The 20,399-nt window shown below is 38.9% G+C and overlaps 3 protein-coding genes across 13 annotated transcripts; 2 read left to right on the forward strand and 1 right to left on the reverse strand.

Annotated features, from left to right (window-relative positions):
* The first annotated feature begins 208 nt into the window (after window positions 1-208).
* Window positions 209-16,053, forward strand: chb (chromosome bows). Of its 11 annotated transcripts, none has more exons than XM_066285168.1 (24): window positions 209-388; window positions 2,334-2,534; window positions 4,414-4,691; window positions 7,876-8,132; window positions 8,184-8,297; window positions 8,464-8,511; window positions 8,641-8,792; window positions 8,847-9,083; window positions 9,166-9,422; window positions 9,487-9,671; window positions 9,961-10,065; window positions 10,217-10,345; window positions 10,494-10,514; window positions 10,609-10,695; window positions 10,916-11,032; window positions 11,334-11,500; window positions 11,559-11,690; window positions 11,771-11,836; window positions 12,037-12,237; window positions 12,290-12,724; window positions 13,487-13,715; window positions 13,896-14,446; window positions 15,038-15,247; window positions 15,300-16,053. In XM_066285168.1, the coding sequence occupies exons 2-24, from the start codon at window positions 2,343-2,345 to the stop codon at window positions 15,498-15,500; spliced, it is 4,371 nt and encodes a 1,456-aa protein (XP_066141265.1). In that variant the 5' UTR covers window positions 209-388; window positions 2,334-2,342; the 3' UTR covers window positions 15,501-16,053. The 11 variants fall into 11 exon arrangements, with proteins under 11 accessions (XP_066141265.1, XP_066141319.1, XP_066141275.1 ...); XM_066285222.1 differs by having other exon boundaries at window positions 13,487-13,706; window positions 13,941-14,446; XM_066285178.1 differs by having other exon boundaries at window positions 11,774-11,836.
* Window positions 16,054-16,648: 595 nt separating this feature from the next.
* On the reverse strand, window positions 16,649-18,540 carry SerRS (Seryl-tRNA synthetase). Its single transcript, XM_066285539.1, has 4 exons — window positions 17,845-18,540; window positions 17,388-17,788; window positions 17,076-17,332; window positions 16,649-17,022 (listed from the first exon to the last, which is right to left on the reverse strand). The coding sequence occupies exons 1-4, from the start codon at window positions 18,413-18,415 to the stop codon at window positions 16,758-16,760; spliced, it is 1,494 nt and encodes a 497-aa protein (XP_066141636.1). The 5' UTR covers window positions 18,416-18,540; the 3' UTR covers window positions 16,649-16,757.
* Window positions 18,541-19,154: 614 nt separating this feature from the next.
* Window positions 19,155-20,320, forward strand: Prosbeta7 (proteasome subunit beta type-4). Its single transcript, XM_066281523.1, has 3 exons — window positions 19,155-19,370; window positions 19,426-19,632; window positions 19,807-20,320. The coding sequence occupies exons 1-3, from the start codon at window positions 19,261-19,263 to the stop codon at window positions 20,252-20,254; spliced, it is 765 nt and encodes a 254-aa protein (XP_066137620.1). The 5' UTR covers window positions 19,155-19,260; the 3' UTR covers window positions 20,255-20,320.
* Window positions 20,321-20,399: the final 79 nt, after the last annotated feature.

The following is a 20,399-nucleotide window of genomic DNA, read 5'->3' on the forward strand; positions in this document are numbered from 1 at the left end:
TTTTTCGAGGGCTTTACTAACTTGACATTCAACTATCACATTCGTCCATTATTCGCTGTGTGTAAAACTTGGGAAAACGCTGTAGGACACAGTAAGTTGATTTACGGTAATACACAGTTCTCAGATTTCTGTCGGAGTAAGTAGGGCACATTAGTTTTTTGGGTTAGCCGTATAACAATGACATTTGGCAATTTGACAAATTAAAATCGATTTTGACAGTCGGGAAAAAAAGGGAAAATGGCCGCGAACGGGAGTCGGTAGCTCACAGTGTTAAATTGAATGAAATAATCTTTCTAAAAAAATATTAAGCGAAATTTAGAACAAACCCGTGTGTAATCTATATATAAGCGTAGAGTATTTGTCAATGACGCTCTGAGGAAAATATAATGTAAGTTATCCCACGGTTTATCATCGTATGGGTGTTTCAAACTTTACCTTGAAACAGCTCTAGGGACATGTATTAATATGGGTATCAAGAAGATTTTTTTCATTTTCTGTCTATACGTACCTCTACTCGGCATTTCACCATTATGAGTTTCGCCTGTTTGGCCCTAATTTCGCATAATACACCAATGAATATTCTCTTGTAGTTAGGAACAGTTATTGTCATTTGGCTTTACAGAAGGCAATCTTCAATCTGCAGCAAAGTGAGCCACTTAATAAAGTGTGATTTTGGTTGGTGTTTGTTTATTTATCACTATTATCTCTGAGACATGTCCAAATTTAGATTTTACATTGTGAGTACAATCGAAAGATGTGTGAGTACTAATTTATGTAGAGAATTTACCTCACTGTAAGGAGTGTGAGGTATCTATCTCTAGAGAACAATTGTATGTAAGAGTAAAAACATAGTGAAGCATTACCCTTCACTGAGCACCTCAACATTCACCTTGCTACTAAGAATTGTCATATTTAGTTAAAGAAATTATCTGCTTTTTGCAAATTTGGTTACATAGGGAACTTCAATAACTATAGAAGATATAAAAAAATAAAACACTTTTAATGTTTATTCTGAGAAACGTCTAGTGAAGCAATTAAAAATTTTCATTTTTTTTTTAAATTTTTGCTTTCAAACTACCAAGGAAAAGTTTATTATGAATGTTTTTGAAAAATACTGGACCTTTAATTATCATGTTAGGTACATAAATATGTTATTAGGGTCTTTTTAGTAGGTTAGTACCATGTTAAGGAAATTGTTGTAATTTAATTAATTTCTCACTTATAAAATCAAATTGAATTTTTTTCAATAGAGTTGATTTAGGTATCACTGAAAAGAGGATTTTTTTCCTTTAAAATGACCAATGACTTGTTGGTACTAGTATGGATGAAAGTAATGTTTCTATAATAGTTATAGTAGTTTACCTGTCTATAAGCCACTTTGTTGGTTGTTTGTTTGGTTAACAATTTGTCAAAAATTGTGCCTCCTGGGCCTCGTTCACCTTCAAAATTCCTTACAAAAACAAAAAAACATGATATGTTAAAATGTGCAATTCAATATACATAATCCATTAATCATGTTTTTTTTTAAATTTTATTAACTTACATACTTAATAATATTTGTATTTCAACAATCAAAATCAATCGATTAAAAACTTATAAAATTAAAGACAAAAGTGAAATCAGACAAGACAACTTCCCCTATCCTGTTTGTCGCCTTTTTTATATAATGAAACATACTGAAATTCTAGAATTACTTTTCTCCCTTTAAGAGTCTCAAAAAAGTAACTTGATCATCTGTCAACCCAACGCTGTATTGAGAACCTCTTCCATATTTTTATGCTTCAGAAAGGTCGTTGGTGAGATTTGATGAAGGTACAGTGTGCTGGTGTCATTTGGAATCCGAAATCTTGAGGAAAGCACTTTTAACATATCTATTAGGCCCTGTGTAAAGAAGGTTTTATCCCATATTAAAAAAATATGTCTTTATGCATATTTGTGTCTATGTTGAAAATATCCAACATTCAGCTGAATTGATTCCTCGAGTTTATAACTTTGTTGTTTTTAGTTATTTTAAGTTTCAATTTCAGCCTTCTTACGTTACATTTCAAGAATAAACAGGTAACATACAGCTTTATATTCAATCTCACACACTCTAGCCTGTCATGAATGTCTTTATCCTCTATTTATAGACCTCCTCTCTGCAACCTGGAAATAAACCACTTTTGCAAGATATGCACCGATTGTCCCCAAAGTCTTTAGCTTTGCAGATGTTTGTTCCTATTTTTAGTCGAGTTATAAATATTTGCCCCAGAGGTCAGTGCTCTGGGTGGTATAAATAATTTCACCACTTAGGTATTTGCTCAGGAAAACTAAAGATTGTTGTATAATAACAGTTAGCCGCCATGGCGTACTCCTGTCCACGGGACATGGATGGCTTTGCGTTGCTGCTGAACAAGCCGGACACTCGACTGAGGCAACAACTGGGCCAGGACCTATTGGCCTTTTTGGCAGAACCAGCCAATTCTATTACATGCCAAGACATAGGTCAGTTTGTTGACTCGCTGGTGCCTTGGACACACAACAGCAATTATAAGGTAAGACTTAAGAGAAAAAAAGTAAACGTCCGGAAAGCGGGCTTTCGCTGTAAAATGAGTGACTCAAAGTTTGGGCTTGTATTTCAATGCCCCTACGATAATAAACAGACACGATGGGTGTTGGGTAATAGCGGTTTTTTAAGCTAATTTGTTGAATTATGGTCTGATTGACGTCAAACGCGCTCGAAGTTAAATATTTTTTTATTTTCACGTGAGTGGCATCATCTTTTTGTTTTCAAAGTTGTGAATTAAACGTGTTATAAAGCGGAGTTTAACTCCGTATGAATTAGAAACATTTTTAGATTGGGAGTCACGCGCCATACAGACTTATTATTTATGAATTTATTTATAGGTCATAAGTAATTAAATGTCGATCATGTATGCCAAAGCGTCAATAATTACTGTATTAAATTGAGTATAAACTTCGCGGGTACGGTACAGTTAATTGCCCACAAAATAAGAATAGACGTTCTGCAACATTCAGTTCAATAATAGGTGGTACTAAGGCTGTACAGTGGGAGTTTAAAGGTTAAAAGAATTTTCTGAGACTTCCCGTCAACTCTGGTTCAGGTTAGTTTGGTTTTAATCTGTGTGCGAGCGCTGAAAATCATATTTGGCAACGTGGCCTAATGGTTTTCCATGGGGATGACATGACGGGCCAGCCTTGCATGCGCTCGTGGGGTGCAAGGCGACGTTGTCACTTTGCGCAAAAAAAAAAAATCCTGAGTTCTATCAAGACATTGTCCTCTCTTGCGGAAGTAAAATTGGTCGTGCACATATATTTGTTGTGCGTTGCGTGTTTCTCGTTAAAAGTGAGAGCTCGATGGAAAAAATAATCTGACTCAAATAACTGCTATTTTAAGCAAATTTCTTAAACATCAAGGAGAAATGCACTTCAGTTTCATCGTCCGCAATATCTCGAATCTAAATAGAGAATCCGTATTTATAGTTTAGTACCTGTCTGGCTTTCTGAAAGTTACATTAGGTTTTGTGTTGTGTCTGCGACCGGGAGAGGCCCTAAGGGATCTAATTAGGTATGTCAATGTTTGCGAACGCCCTGGTACAAACTCGTGATGCAATGAATTGTTTGATCAATAAGACGAATTCTTTTCGCCTAGAGTTTAATTGCATTTAACAGAGCTAATTTAGTCAGCGCCGTTCGACGGCCGTATCGTTAACGAGGATTGGCTCAGGACTGGTTGATTCAATTATGCTAGGTTCACTCGTGGCGAGTTTTGCCATAGAAAACTAGGAGCGATCCTAACAACCAACTACCCCCCCCTCCAGACTACAGCGGATTATTGTTCCCAAATGGCGTATGTTTGACGAAAAATTGCCTCGTGTAAATTAAGCTTTAAGCAGGTACACATAAGTGTTGTATTATCATAATCATAACACAGCCAAGGACACATTCGTTGCAGCATAATATTAGAATATCCAACGAAGCACGTCACGCCTTCGGCGTGAAATAACACGGGAAACTTAAGTTGAAATTTTCATGCGTTGGGAAGTTCTTTTGATTGTTGTAAACAATGCTTGAAATAATATTACTGGAGATAGCCCGGAAACATCACCCCGACTTCCCCCATGCGTAAGCTGTCAACGTCAAAATAACCCGACGCCCCAGGGGATTGAGCACATCCCTAGCGGTTACAGGGAAATGTCGAACAACTGTCTCTATGTACCTTTAGCCATATACGTTTGCTTAAAAATAGTCTTTTCCATGTGCCTGTGAGAAAAGCGTTGAAAACAATTCGCTCAACCTTAAATAGCTCACTCTCTCTTCCCACCTGAAAATAACCTTGACCATGCCCTAATACAAGCGCGCTAATTACCATCTTCCATAAACAAAAATCTAGTTCTCGTCGATGAATTTCAGGTGGCCAGTCTAGGAATTGAGATTCTCACTTTCCTAGTAGACCGACTGGGACATGATTTCAAGCCCTACCTGCAGACGGTTCTGCCTGCCATCGTTGACAGATTGGGCGACTCCAAGGACACAGTGCGGGAAAAGGCGCAACTGCTCATCCTCAAGTTACTCGAGAGGAACGTCCTCAGTCCTCAGACGTTGTTCGAGAAACTCGCGCCCTGTTTTACTCATAAAAATGCCAAAATTCGAGAAGAAGTGTTGCGGTGCCTGGTGAACACATTGAACGAGTGAGTTTATTACATTTATTCGTTATTCTTTTTTTGAATTTCATTCTGGATGTTTCCCGGACATGCTAGATCTTTAACTTTTAAATACGAGGGCAGATTCAAAAGTTGCTGAGCGGTTCGGTGATACCCCGTTGTGATCCGAGTCGATTTCCTAAATCAACGACGTACCCTCAAATGAATTTATTGTTCCACATTTGTCGTTGTTTCTCGATTCAATATCAAAGAACTTAACACATTTAAATTGTCTGAAATTAGTACCTATTTAAGAGACCTCCCTGATATGCTGCGGACAGGTGGCAGCTATGCTGTAATGGCCACAGCCAGGATTAAATAATAATAAAAATAAAATATGTTTCACGTCACCAAAGAAGGGCTGTAAATGGCAATCTCGCAACAGTGTTTTGTTAACTGTTCCAAATGCTATTTTATAGCAGCTGCGTCACGCAGAACGTGGCCAGACCATTGGCAGCGTTGCGGAACTTTCTTAAAAATCCTTACAGTCAAGTATTTCATAAAACTTCGAGTTCGCACGACTCTCCGGTAATAATTTTGGATTAACCGGAATTTTCTGTTCTCCAATAGCACAGGGAGCTGCGTTTGAATACTTTACAAAAATGTAAATTGGATTTTTACACTGCTGTTGGGTATTTAGGTGATACTGATTTCAACTCTCCTTTCAGTTTTTTTCCTACCATATAAGATTTTTCGACAAAATAATACAGAAATTTTAAAAGTAAAAATATTTATACTATACAGGGTGTTCCGTTTAAAGCCACGTTTGAAGATTACTCAAAAATGGTGCCTTGTATGAAAAAAAGGTTTCAAATGAAAGTTGTCCGGTAAAGGGGGGACGTGTCATGGAGATAGTGAGTTTTAGCCCAAATGCCATTTTAAGGTCATTTCAAGGGCAACATTTTTTTAAATGGCAACCCTGTATATTTTCACAGATCCTTGTAAAGCTTCAAAGAGTTCATTTCTTTTATTTGAACAATATTTTTATTAGACGTTTTGCTGTAGAGTTATCACTAATTTTTAATCCAATTTTTGAAAATTTCGGAATTATTGCATTTTTTTTCCAGAAAAATTTTGCAACGGATGTTCTGTTTAAAACTGATAATAATCTTTCGGTCTAATCGAAAAAAAATATATAAAAAATACATTTTCTTAAATTTTCTCTTGCTAGAATCTGCATTATAACAAGGCCTATAGGAGATCGATGTTCTTGTTTCGGCGATCAATCTAATTGATTTGTGTGAAATTATTCGAAAATTATTCTTTTCATATCGAAATTCGATAAATAAAATGGATCGCTACACTTTGAAGGAAAAATCATAAATTATTTTTATTTATAGAAAGGCTGGAAGAAATGTTAGCCGGCAGAACTTTATGCTGAAAGATTTCCGGAAGAAATAAAGCAGATCCTATTCCTGAAGCGCTCAAACAGCCCCATACTAATACCGCACCTCCGCCGTGCGTTACGCTTGGTCGCGAATTTCCTTTATTAAATTCAGTGCCCCTTTTCCGCCACACTTTAAAATGTCTTTTCTTTCCAAAAACTGCAAATTTGCCCTTATCGCTGAAAATCACTTTATTCCAATGTGCTATGGGGGCGTTAATGTTAGTTCTAGCGAACTCTAATAATTTCTTTCGATTTACTTCGCTTATAATGTATTTTCTACGAGCTTACTCTGCCGTGATTCACCTTATTTCTCAAACAGTTCCTAATAGTAATGGCTGAGACGTCCTTATCGTTGAGAAATTTTCAGTTTCTGCAGCGAATTTTTCTTTATTTATTTGTGGGTTTTCTTTTGCCTTTCGCATGGACATTGGACGTTCCAAGTAATCATCTATTTTTCCTGGCCGTCCTGAGGGTCGTTAATTTTTTAATGTTTTTCGCAAGCAACATTTGTCCATTATGCTTTGAATAGTAGATCTTGATCTATTTACCATTCGACGAACATCTGCCAATGGTTCGCAGTCACCATGTAGTCTAAGAATTATTCTTCGCAATTCCTGTGATGTTTCTCTACCTAAACTTCTCAAGATCACAATAGACACTAAATATTTTATGTGATCACCCCGAACGAACTAAACTAACTGCCTCATTCAATTATTAATCAGCTTTTTGGGATAGGTCCCTTCTGAGCTAGTTTAGTGTGCGGAATAGAGAAGTGTCCGAATACTTTTTGCGAGCACACTCCCGCACATTTTTCTGTTTATGTTGTTATATCCGCCTCAACTAAAATGATTTTTTCCTTTCTTAGTAAAAATTATCGTAAAAAGGTCAAAGAACATTTATGATTATTTGTGTTTTTTTGAAAAATTGCTTAATAACATCAAAACAATACTATTTATATCAAATTATCTGGGGTGCGAACACTTTCTGCACGGGCCGCATATAAAATCTAAAGTAAAGGTGAAAATTATGATTTAAAAATTAAAATAGTTTTCAAAAAAGTGACAAAAATTAAGTAAAATAAATGGAGTTTGCTCAAACCTGGGAATCCCCCACTGTCGTTTAATTCCTTCTGATTAATTCCTCGACAAATGCGCATTAAAAAAAAGATTTTGAAGCGTGTCTCCGACTTTTGAACAAAAAGGGGGAATTTTATTTAATTTTGCTACGAATATTCAGAGATAATATCTCAATATTGGTTTTAAAAAAATGTACGGGGTAGAAGCAAAAATAGCTTAGTTCAGGAAAATATGAGTTCTAATTAAGTGAAGCAAGTTGAATTAGCTCGATCACATTTTCTTCGCAGGCCTGTATCATTTATATAAAACTTTTTAACTTAAAACACCCTTATTTTCCTCCACAATTTTCTCCTCACCCTGGAACTTGGGCCTACATATTTAGACAACTCATTTCATCCGTGAAGGGACGTGCCACCAGCTAATCGCGATTCCCTAAAATAAGAGTCCCCAACAACTTCAATTCTCCATCTTCTCCCCCGTATTGGTGGCTTCATCAGGGATTCTCTTCTTTCTACCGCTCGGATCGATGATCTCGAACCAATTTCCAATCGCACGTCTTGCCTTGCAGCAGGAATGGTGTCGATTTGCAGGTTTTTAAATACTGAAACTGTTCTTAATGTAGCAATATCGATATAAGTTTTACTCTTGAATGCTTATTTGTTGTATACGTTATAAATAAATAAAAGACGACATAAATTTTTCTTTGAAGGCATGGCGCACAATCGCTCACCCTAAATCGATTTATACCGGACATTGTGAAGTTACTTTCCGATCCTACCTCATCAGTGAGAGATACTGCCTTCAGTACCCTCGTAGACTTATACAAGCGTGTGGGCGAGAAATTAAGGGCGGACATACAGAAGCGAAATTTGGTACCCCCGGGCAAGTGGCCTGCTTTGACGGCCAGATTTGATGAGGTAAAGAGCAGTGGGGAGTTGCTGCCCTCCGCCGCCAGAAGCATTGATCGTAAGTACTCTAGATGCTGGTGATAGCGGATGTTGATTTTGGGCTTTTCAGTAAATTTCGACGAAGTCGACAAAATGTCGCGAATGCCCTCGTCGAGCCTCAAGAGGGCCACCTCCAGTGCCAGTACAGCTAGAACGAAATCTACTTCCATAAATCCTAATTCCGGTAACACTTTGATGATTTTGTACTTTCTTCATTCATCACGCTTTCATTTTGTAAATAAATATTCATAAAAATTCATTAATTTTACGGGCTAATTTCTGTTCTATTTTGTTTTATTTTTCATATATGACTAATTTCTTCACTGTCACCGTTTCATCTGCATGAACAGTTTTAAGCAAAGTGGGGTCGCTCAGAAAACTTACCTTATCGAGTGCATGTAAGTTTATTATTTCGTTTTATTGTGTGATTTCTTTATCATCCTTAATGTTTACTCACTTATGGGGATTCTGGTTAGGGAGGGTTTTTTTTCCTTAGGTTTTCATTGATTCATTTCTCGCATTTTCAGCAGGAGCAGTGGATGAGGAGATATTCGTTAGATCCTTTGAAGATGTGCCCACAGTGCAAATTTTCTCTCATAAAGACGTCACTGACCATTTAAAGAGCATTCAAGACATTATTTCCGACTCGAGCAAAGACTGGAATAAGAGGGTCGACGCGGTAAGGTGCCTGAAACTTGAATTAATTGAAGGCCAACAAGAAATTTTGCTGTAGCTGAAGAAAATCCGATCGTTGGTGATAGCCAGAGCGGCGAATTTCGACGAGTTCTACGTGGGCATTAAGAATCTGGACTTAGCCCTGCAGGCATCAGTCAAAGATTTGCGTTCTCAAGTGGTCCGGGAGGCGTGCATTACCATCGCGTACCTCTCGCAAACTTTAGAGGGCAAATTCGAGAAAATCGCGGAAATGCTAATGCAGCACTTGATTTCGCTAATCCAAAATTCAGCCAAGGTAGTCCATTACATTATACAAAAACCGAACGATCACTCAATCAAAAATAAGTCGCACTATCTTTAATGGTTTCTCTTAACAGATCATGGCAACTTCCGGAGATGTGACGGTCAAGTTCATCATTAAATATATCCACAGTCCGCGATTAATCCCGATTATAGTCCTGAATGCTACCACATCCAAGAGCAAGGAGATTCGTCGTTCTTGTTGCGAGTTTGTTGAATTAATGTTAACGCATTGGCCGACACACCCGCTGGAAAAGCACGTGGCGCAATTGCAGGATTGTATCAAAAAAGGCGTGGCGGATGCAGATCCAGAGGCGAGAGTATTATCAAGAAAGTGAGTAATCTTGGTATGTTTGCCGTTTTTTAAGCAAGAAAAACCGACTTCGAACATTTCTCAGAGCGTTCCGCGGCTTCCGTGACCACTTTCCCGAACAAGCCGAGGTGCTGTTGCAGTCTCTAGAGCCGAGTTACCGACGAGCTTTACAAGGTGATGGCATGTCCGCCAGCTCCTCAAACAACAATCTGAATAGCGGCTTCAAGACGACGAGGTATAACAAACCGTCGGGAGTTCAAAGTGCCTCAGGTAAAGTACCAAAAATTGTTAGTTTAAGTTTTATATATCTAGCAATAATTTCTTCATTGTTCCGTTCTGAGGAATCAGCGCAAAATTGTCTTGGGAAGTAGAACATCATCCCCAATTTGATGCTGCTTGCGGTAGTTTGCTTGAGAGTTTTGCTAGGACCCTTTATCATTAGTTTTAGGGAATATTCTACTTTCCAAAGAGAATATAGAATTTCAATTTGTTCTTTGTTAGTGGTAGATTTTATTGTTATTAATCTGGACCGTTTCTCAAATGCCGCCAAATGGATTAGGCAGTACCGAAAATTTGGCTTGCGCCAGCGCTTTGCACAGGGTCCCCTCGTTGCCTCGCAGCTACAGGCAACGCAGCGGGATTCCTGTGCTTTCCAGGCCTGAGAGTATGTATGACTAGCAAATAGTACAATATACGTGCACTTTTAAAGTAGGACTAAAATCACCGAGTTTCGTGGAAATTAGGCGCTTATCAACTGTTGAATTCTCACAGAAATTATACATTTTTAACTGCTTATAGAGGTAAATTGATTCTAGATAGCGCAAATCGGAAAGGATTTAGAAGCAATTCGGCCATAGATCTTCAAGCGGCACAGCGAGCTAAAGCGCGAGCACAGTATTCCGCAATGGCCAGGACCAAGATCCAATCCGGCACCGCTAGTCTTCGTAGGTTCAGTCTTTCATTATTATAGATGCATGCTTTTTCGAGTTTTATTTTTGAGCATACAAGATGTTTGATTCGTTAATATAATCCACATAACTTATTAGTGTTAATTCACTAACGCATTTCGCTTTTTCATGTGCCTGCTTGCAGAGGGAGAGGTAGCAGTACCAGGTAATAATCATTTCAAAGATGTTGCCGGGTTTTTTTTTCGTAATTTTTCTTTCCTTTTGCTGACAAGTTTGATGTTTTTTTTTTGTATGTGTAGCCCGACCAAAAAGAGTTCCAGACAATATGGCGACTGCTTCTCCGGAGAGGATCAGTAGGACGCGCAGCAGGAACGCGCAATCGCAGCGTGAGTCCAGTTTGATAATCTTAATTATTAGCGTAACATTTCTGTTCTGACCGAAATTGGCTAGCATATTTTACGTTAAAAACATATACATTAATGACGGCAATTAATAAACGATCCACTTTAATGCATGACGGGTCATTAATCAATTATTCTTGTATACATTAACGAAATGCCTTTATCTTCAATCGACGGCGAAATTATATTATTGACTATCCTGCAGCCACCAGCAGATCAGGATCTCCCAGCTCTCGTCTTGCTTATCTGTACAACCGTTCCACGGAGCACGATTCTCCCAGGCCTCGACGACTTTCTTCGGGGATTCCACGTTCTAGTCAGGGTAAGTAGAAAAGCAGAAGTTAAAGAGAACATCGCAATTATTTCATTTATCGTAAATTTAAGTCCTTGCACGCTGACTACCGTGTGTTATCTGCTCTCAATAAAATGAAATGTCGGAAGCTTATAAGAAATACTCCGCTGCCATTTTGCTTCTGAAACGAAAAATAGTTAATCAATTTTTATAAAATATTGGTTTTAGACGCAGAGATAAAATGTAGGATCGTAAAGTTAATGTATTATAAATATTTCAATGCATTGCAGATAAGAAAATTTAATAATATCAGATATGTGATTGTCTTTAGGATCGCGAGAGACCTCAAGGGAGACCAGTCCGAATCGGATATCAGGCATTTCCAGGTTTCGGCGAGGCAGTGACAGACCACCTCTCAGTCCCGCCTCGAGACCGGTGCTGGCACAGAAGATCCTGCAACAGAGCAGAGAGGCGGAAAACGCCCTGGCAGATGTACTTGTATGTGTCATTTTTACTGTTAATTGCGTTACCTAAAAAACAAATAATGCAACCACAGAACGACTCGTCAGACAGCCCGTTTAGGAGCCCCAGAAAGACCATTAGGTCCTTGGACAATCACTCGGACGAATCGGAAACGTCGAGCATATGTTCGGAGAGATCTTGCGACTCGTATAAGCGACATTGCGACGTAAGTGAAAATCTGTTTCGGTCTGTGGCGTATTAGAAACTAACAAAGTTCGTTCATAATTGATTTTTAATCGATATCAGCAGTCGTTTTCGTGGAGTGGGTCGCAGCAAAGGTTGGCCAACAGAGACTTGTGGGAGCCCTGTCGAGTAAGTTTTGAGAGAGCATTGAAACAAATTTGACACAATAAAGCTAATGAGGCGCGTTTGTTGTTTAAATTTACTAAGACACAACTCAGCAATGCCAGGTCTGCTTAGTGCCTTTTGGTCTTTTATAATTTTGTACAAACTCACACCACACTTCGCAGCTGATCTGATCGCATCACTTTAGGTTGTTTTTTTTTTCACAGGACATCACCGAAATCATAGCTCTCTGTGCCAGCACGACCTGGCAGGAACGTCGAGATGGCCTTATGTCACTGCAAAACTACCTGAGGCAAGAGATTAAGCTGACTGACGGTGAGCTCAAGCACCTTGCCGAGATCTTCGCGAAAATGTTCACGGACTCCCATACCAAGGGTATGGTACTGTTTTTGGACACCCTTCACGAGGTAAGTTATATTCTCACGCTGTTGAAATCGCAATTTTTATTCTCAAATTTAGGTGATAAAACTGCACAAAGACGACTTGGAATTTTGGGTGTATGTGTTGTTACAACGAGTGTTTCTCAAAGTGGGCAGTGAAGCTCTGAACTCGGTCATGTCGAAACTGATGGCGACGTTAGAGTTGGTGCGAAACAGTTTCGGTGCGGACGTGGTGATCGCGAACGTGTACCGTTTCCTGTTGGACGCCACGCAGACACCTAACGTGAAATCGAAGACGGTCGTGCTGAAGTTTCTGGCGACGCTCTGCGACATGCCTGACGCCGCGGCTGTCGTCGCGGCGCCCGCCAACGCGCCGCACGCATTTAAGAAGCTCATCGCCTTCTCCCAAGACCCCAAGTCGATGGAGATCAGGCAGGCGGCTAAGAATTGCGTCGTGGCGCTGTGGAATTGCAACACACCGGCCGTTACGCTTTTGCTTACGGATCTTCCGAAGGTACGTGTGTACTACCTCTCATGATTCCTATTTTTCCTTCACTCGTTTCCCGACATTTATCGATACTCGTTTTGAGCTAACTAATCGAGATAAATGAGGTAGTATCCTGACTTAAGCAAGCCCTGCGTCTCATACGCTTGACCGTGCCCCCAAATCAGTACTAATTTGGTCCATGAAGGAATGTTGAGTCTGAGGTACCGTTCAACCGTTAGTGGGGCCGAAAGTTTTTCTGGCGACTATTTTGGGAAGATACGTGTTCGTTTGAGCAAAATGTAGATTCATCGGTAACAAAAACTGTGAAATCTCTGGTATTCGAGATGGTTTTCACCCGTCCATAAGCAAAACTCTGAACGTTTCTCTTTTTTTCCGGTTCAAGTGTATGCTGCGTTGAGAGTAAAAAAGTTAGGTCGGTTTTTGACAAACCGGTACATTGTAGCAAAAAACTAAGCACGCCACTGTAATCACGTCAAAAAAAGTGCCTTAAGGACGTTTGTGTTTTACTTCGATATTGTCCTAAACAAAAAATGTCCGAGGAATTTTGAAAATGGCCGAATTTTGAAAAACGCCCTCTAGCGCCGTCGACTGTAAAGATATCGAAATAGAGTTTTCGCCATTAATATTCTCTCAAAAATCGAGCGCTTGACATGCATGCTAGTTTTCCCCTCTCTAGCTGGAAAATGGGATTTTGTTGTCAAATCAGTGCAAATCCGAACATCCTGTACATATTCTATCTCGTTAATAGTAATGGAGGATCGTTTGTAGGATCAACAAGATATTGCTTCTAATATTGTACATAATCATATGCGAAAGACGTCGACCGGCAGTGAACCGACCAGTCCCATGATTCCGAGCAGCCCTATGATCCCGGGGAGCCCGAAACCGCCCTCTCCCGGTACGCCCACCTTCGGGGACCAGGAGGAGGTGTATAAAAGTCTTCGACGCACCACCGCGGAAATTCAAAACTACAGTTTCGAAACGTTAGGTAAGTCAAGTAAGTATTGCGATTTGATACCCGTTTAATGGCTTCATTCTCTTTTCACGCTTACATCAACCTAGTGGTATAATTCTGTAACTATTTGTCTCAGATGTTAGCAATAACACTTGGACGAAAGAAAGTCATAAAGTTCCACCATTAACCCTGAGAATGAACTCGCGAATTTGCACCTTTCAGGACCAAAATTAGATAGAGATAGAGATACTACGTCACAGGACTCAGGTATATCACAGATGTCTGCGGGAAACGACGCGCGAAACGACATCACCACAATCGAGGAACGGATGGAAGATCTAAGCATCAGACAGTACTCGGCGAGGTCCGGCACTCGGTCCTTGCCCTACACTGCCAGCAACGGGGTCACGGAGACTGATTCAAACGGGTGTCGCAGTTTAGGAGAAATCAAAGACTCAGATGCGGTGATCAGAGACGTGAGCGAAAAGTGCTGCATCGGACACGCGACGCCACTATCCGAGAAGCGTGTGATGCTGAATCAGATCCTAGACCTGATCCGGCAAGGACATACGCAGGGAGTGACGGAGAATTTCAGGAAGTTACTGCGGATCTTCATCGATCATCTGCAGGCCGAAGATCCGCACAATCGCGTGATCGCGCTCAAGATATTAGCCGCAATTTTTCAGAGTCCCAGTATGAGGAGCACGTGGGAGAAGTACGCGGAGCTGATCACATTGAGGGTGCTGAACGCGCATAGCGATGAGCGGCGAGAGGTGGGTTTAGTGATGTTTATAAATATTGGGTGCTTGTGTGTATTACGTATGGTCACCTTACTCGTGACATCCACAGATCAGCTTTAATGTTTCTCTTAAAAAAGAAAATTCTCATGAAGGTTTTTTGCTGACAGACATTTTATGGTAGTCTGAAATTTTGCAATTCCCGTGTTAAGTTCGAATAATGTTATCGGAATTAAACTAGAACGTGTATGTTAATCAACGGTACTCACCCATATTGTTTTTACAACTGGCGACATGGCAGCCAAAAGAAGCATTTTTTTTTGTACTTTCTACTTCGCCAAATTGTGAAGAAATGTGTTTTTTTTTTATTCCAGATTATTGTCTTCATAATTTTCTCACCTTTAATCATTTAATATTGTTTCTTTAGAACTTGCAATTGTGGGTGAGTAACTGAACTTAAAAGGAGGTTTTGATATATGATGTCATTTTCCATCTCTGTTCTAATTAGGTGAATCTAAGAACACTCCTACGTAATAATACTTGCCTTAATTGTGTGTTAAAATGATGACGCGGCGTTCTTGTCCTTGCAGCATTCGGAACTTCGTTACAGAATGGGTCACTTTTCAGGTGGTTAAAGAGGCGGAAACGACCGCAGCCATGATGGTAAACTGCTCATGCTCTGTGGATAGTGTAATCTACACTATAGCGCCTCTAATCCAAACTAGTCCCTATCCAGAGAATTTGGGTGCCATAAAAATGCTGACCAAACTAGTCGAGGCCAATCCAGAAAAGATCACTACCAAGCATCTCGTGCAAATCATGCCGGGAGTTTTAAAGGTACCAGCTTAATTTCTTCTCTATGTCACGTGTAACAATTTTTTTGGTCTAGGGCACAGACCACGTGGAAAGCCCCGTAAGAAAATCATCTATATTTTGCATGGTAGCTCTGTTCAAAGCAGTAGGGGAAGACCGGCTGACTCCCTATATCCAAATTTTGACCGGCAGCAAAATTAAACTTTTAAAGCTGTACATTAGCAGGGCCGAGCATACCAGCTCAAACGGTTCGAAAAGCACCAGTTCGAAAACATAATGGCAGGCGTTGGTCCCGTGTTGTGTTGGGTTTAAAGCTCTAATAATTATTGTCGCCAAGAATGTGGTCTATTGGTGGACTGAAGGGTCAATTTTGTTACTTTCAACATCGGTGAAATGGTATTTTTAACAGTATTTAATTGTTGGTTTTGTTGCATTGACACGGTCTTAAATCTCCTCATTCTTGACCGGCCCTAACTCTCGACATCTTTAACGTTTATCTTTGAATTAATCAGACGGGATTAGTCGCGGGCTTGTGATTTATATTACTATTATATTATTTCTGTTACATTTTTATTAATATTAGCTGTTTAAGGAATACTAATTTATGGCTGTTATCATCATTACTCTCGATTTTCCCTTTTTTTACATATATTTGATTTTTTATAGCAGGCTGTACATATTCGGAGATATAATATTAGTATAAGCACCGATTTGCGGTTGGTATTTCTCGGCTTTAGTTAATGTTTTACGTGAGTATTGTCTCTGCTGTTATAAATTTCGCACTCAAGTTTCTCAAATAAATTACATGTATGGATATTATTGATAAAAAATTGTTTTATTTTTCATTTTAACGGAAGACCTGAACCGTTAAAAAAAAACAAAATGATGAGCAATTGCGATACATAACTATAAACAATAACGTGATTTGCGTCATTGCGACAAAATAAATCAAAACCGTAAGAAATTTATGAAAGATTACTTGGAAAAGCATAAACTATACAAGTTTTGTCATAAAAATCGGTGGCGCACATGACAATCTTGTGCAGAAAAATGAAGTGAAAACCTATCGAGGTGCTCCGGCTTCGATTGTATTTGGCTTCATTGTAGGCGTATGATACAACTTTAACCTGCAAAGATTAAAACTCGAATTGAATACTTTCGATTTTTTAGTCCAAAGCATAGAAGTCGGCTAAAATTTGAGTTTTAGTGATGGCATATCAATAATGCATCATGTCTCCTGCAAAACCTAATCTTGATTTATTTTGAGCAGTAAATTTTTGCTTTTTTTGTTAAACATTGTCATATACGTCATTGGTTTTTCTATTATCATTATTGCGAAGTTCTTTTATTCCCAGGTAAATCTTAAAAATGAAAAATTCTACCGCCGCTCGATAAATGCAACTGAACTACTAAAGAAACAAACAATTATCCATTTATAGTAAATGCATTATTATTTAATTTTATTAATAAATAGTTAAATTACAAAAAAAAAATGTAACTTAGAGTTTAAATTAAAAATGCATTGAATAGAATATTATTCCTCTCCCTGCCCTTTGCTTTTTTTCCCTTTCTTGGCCTTACTTTCTTTCTCCAAATCAATGGGAGCAGGTTTGACGAATGGAATAAGATCTCTGTACTCTTCAGGGAGGAAATCTTTAAGCACGTCTGGTACTTTAATACCGTCCTCATTTTGATGCACCTCCATTAAGGCGCAAATCACTCTGGTAGTGGCGCACATTGTTGCGTTCAACATGTGCACGTAATCCGTAGTTGCATTCATTTTTTTCGTCTGGCCATATCTAAAACTTTGTATATGAACACGGCACGGTTTATTGAAAAACAAATAGTTTACCTGACTAAAAGCCTTCTCGCCTGGTATTCCAAACAATTGCTACAAGACACTAACTCTCGAAAAGCTCCTGAACCTGGAAACCACGCTTCTAAATCTAGCTTTTTCGAGGCTGCATTGTTTAGAGCTCCCGACACGATATTTACTATCCTGTAAGGAATTCCCAAAGACTGATAAAACTCTTCTGCATTGCCAATCATTTCATCCATCATTTCCCACGATTTATTATCAAATGGTGAAGTTAGACAAAATTGCTCTACCTAAATTGTAATTTTAAATCAGATAATTCCAAATTCGTGAATATTAAAATAAAACCTTTTCAAACTGATGCACTCGGAAGATGCCTCTTGTGTCCCTTCCATGTGACCCCACTTCTTGACGGAAACAAGTGGATAAACCAGCATATTTAATAGGCAATACATTCTCTGCAATCCATTCATCTCTATGAAATGCTGCTATGGGTTGCTCAGAGGTGGCAATAAGGTACTTTTCTTCCACTTCTTTGTCTTCGCTATTCTCACTGCTCTTCCCTATGACCTTGTATAGTTCTTCATCAAATTGAGATAACTGGGCCACTTCTTGCATGATCTCTTTCCTCATGAAAAATGGAGTGTATAGTGGCTTATAAGATTTCTTTAAGAGGAGTCTTAAGGAAAGCTGAATTAGGGCCTGTTCAAGAAATACTGCAGGGCCAGTTAGGTAATAACCTCGACCACCTTTGAAACACAAATATTATTAAATTGAAAATATCAAGGAGTTGTAAAATAATTACCTGACACTACTGTGCCCCTCTCAGTATCTACTCCATCAATCATACAAATTAAATCTACATGGGAGTACTTTTTTCTCACAGTACAATCTCCAGAGATCCTTTCAACTTTATTATTGTCCTCATTATCGTCAACTGGCACTGAGTCATGCAACAAATTTCCTATCTCCTTTAAGGCACCATTGCGCTCTTTCTCGACCGCTAAGAGATCATTGTCATTCTTCACAACAGCCTCATCTATCAACGTTCTCACTTTCTTGATTTGATTCACAGTAAGGGGGTGCAATGTCTCCACGACTAGCTCCTCAAGCCCTTTAACCACAGCATCAGGTACTGGCTCTTCAGGATTCCCTTGGGCCTCCTTTTTCTTCATCTTCTCGCCAATGGCTTTGCTGCAAGTGTTCTTCAGTTTGTTCCAATTGTCCGCCTTATGCCGTAACTGTCTCCATAAGGTGTCCTTTTCAACAACAAGATCCACCAGGCCAACATCTTTAAATCTTTTCCTTTGAGTTTCCCGGATCTTGTCGGGGTTGCCGCCCTTGTCCGAACGGAATAAATCCAAATCCAAAACCATTTTTAGTTACTTTGGTTATTGAGTTGTTAAAAGATCACGTCAAACAACAAGGGATTGCACCAGACTTTCGGCAAACGATGATACGTTCACGTTTTTAACCTCTCACTCCTCATGATGCAACATAATGTGTCAACTTTGACATTCGAATTTATTGCAAGCTGCAAAGCAGAGTTTATTTTAATCCGCGTACTGTACAAGCAGGATAACATATAGTATAAGTAACGGCCATCTGATATAACAAGTTATGAAAAAAGAACTGGCAACAGCGCATAGTAATACTTTTGGTGTAACAAAATACCTAATGTTACGAAATAATTGAACAAATTTGTCATTTTGGGTTAAATTCAGAAACAGCCTCTTTTTAGTGTAGTTTTAGATTTAACTTTGAGATTTGTTTTACGTCGGTTAAAAGCTAAAAGAAAAAAAAGTACTCTATAATATTTAATGTTACGCCTTGTGTATGGTCTATATTAGTAAATATTTTATATTATGATATAAGTTGCACTTCTATCGTTTATCCTTGTCGACGTGAAGAACCATTCTGGAGTATCCAAGTTTATTTTAATCCATTGCACATCACAAATATTGAATGACGAATACTACATGAACTAAATCATAAAATATTTTGAAAATATAATAGAAAATGGCGACGCTTTAGGCAATGTTTCTGCATGTGACCCTTCAATGAAATGTTTGTACAACGCAGCTAGACAATTATATGTGTCAAGAATGACATAAACGTCAATTTCAGTGATTTGTTGATTTTCAAATAAATTTTAACTTTTGCTGGTCATTCTATAAAATTAATAAAAATCAGACTTTTTTTAAACTTCAGAAGATCAGAAATGTTTTCTACACCCCCTTTTTGGCATAATGGCCCTGCCCCAGGCACTTTTTACAACTTTCCCAACGTGCAACAACAAAATCAAGCCGGTGATTTCAGACAACATTCTCAGTAAGTGTTCAGTTCACCTCCAATTTGTCTTCTTTTCATTAAAATCTCTGCTTAGGTCTCCAGTAACCACGTCGACTTCGTTGGTGGCCATTGCCTATGATAAAGGAATAATCATTGGAGGGGATCTTTTGGCCTCGTATGGCTCCTTGGCCAGATACACCAACTGTGCAAGAATCGTCAAAGTCAACAATAACATTATATTGGGAGCTAGTGGGGATTATGCCGATTTCCAATATGTTAAAGACTTCATCGAGCAAAAAATGTAAGCACCCAACACAGTCCTTGAGCTGGGTTTGTACATTCATATGTCAGTAACGTAAGCAGTCCATAACTAGACTACACAACATGCATCACATTACATTACTTTGCTTTGTTATGCTACATACATCAACAAACCCGGCACTATATTGTTGAAAACATTAGACAAAATTTTCAGTATAAGTGAGGAATGCCTGGATGATGGACTAATTCTAAAACCCAAATCCCTCTATTGCTGGCTTACAAGAATCCTCTACAATCGTAGAAGTAAAATGGACCCCCTCTGGAATAACTTTGTAGTAGCAGGACTGCAAGATGGGCTCCCCTTTCTAGGCACTGTGGATAAACAAGGCACTGCCTACTCTGACAGGGTTATTTGCACTGGTTATGGCGCACACATTGCCACCCCTCTCTTGAGGGATGCCTTGGACAAGAAGCCACAATTGACATTAGCTGAGGCCAGAGTTGAAGTTGAGCACTGTATGGAGGTGTTATATTATAGGGATGCCAGAAGCTACCCTAAGTATCAATTGGGGATTATCGATGCTGAACAAGGGGTGTCCATTGAAGGCCCCTTACATGTGGCCGAAAATTGGAATTTGGCTCATTCGATTAAGGGATATTAGGTTTTTAAGATTTTTTATATTTGTGTTTAAATTTCTTGATAAATAAACGAAATTATTCGGTACAAATGTTTGTCTATATTCCCATTAACACATTGGAAAATTGATGAAAAGAATTCAGTAATAGCAACATCGTACGGTAAGTGAG

Source organism: Euwallacea fornicatus, chromosome 1, assembly GCF_040115645.1.
Source record: "Euwallacea fornicatus isolate EFF26 chromosome 1, ASM4011564v1, whole genome shotgun sequence".
Lineage (NCBI taxonomy): Eukaryota > Metazoa > Arthropoda > Insecta > Coleoptera > Curculionidae > Euwallacea > Euwallacea fornicatus.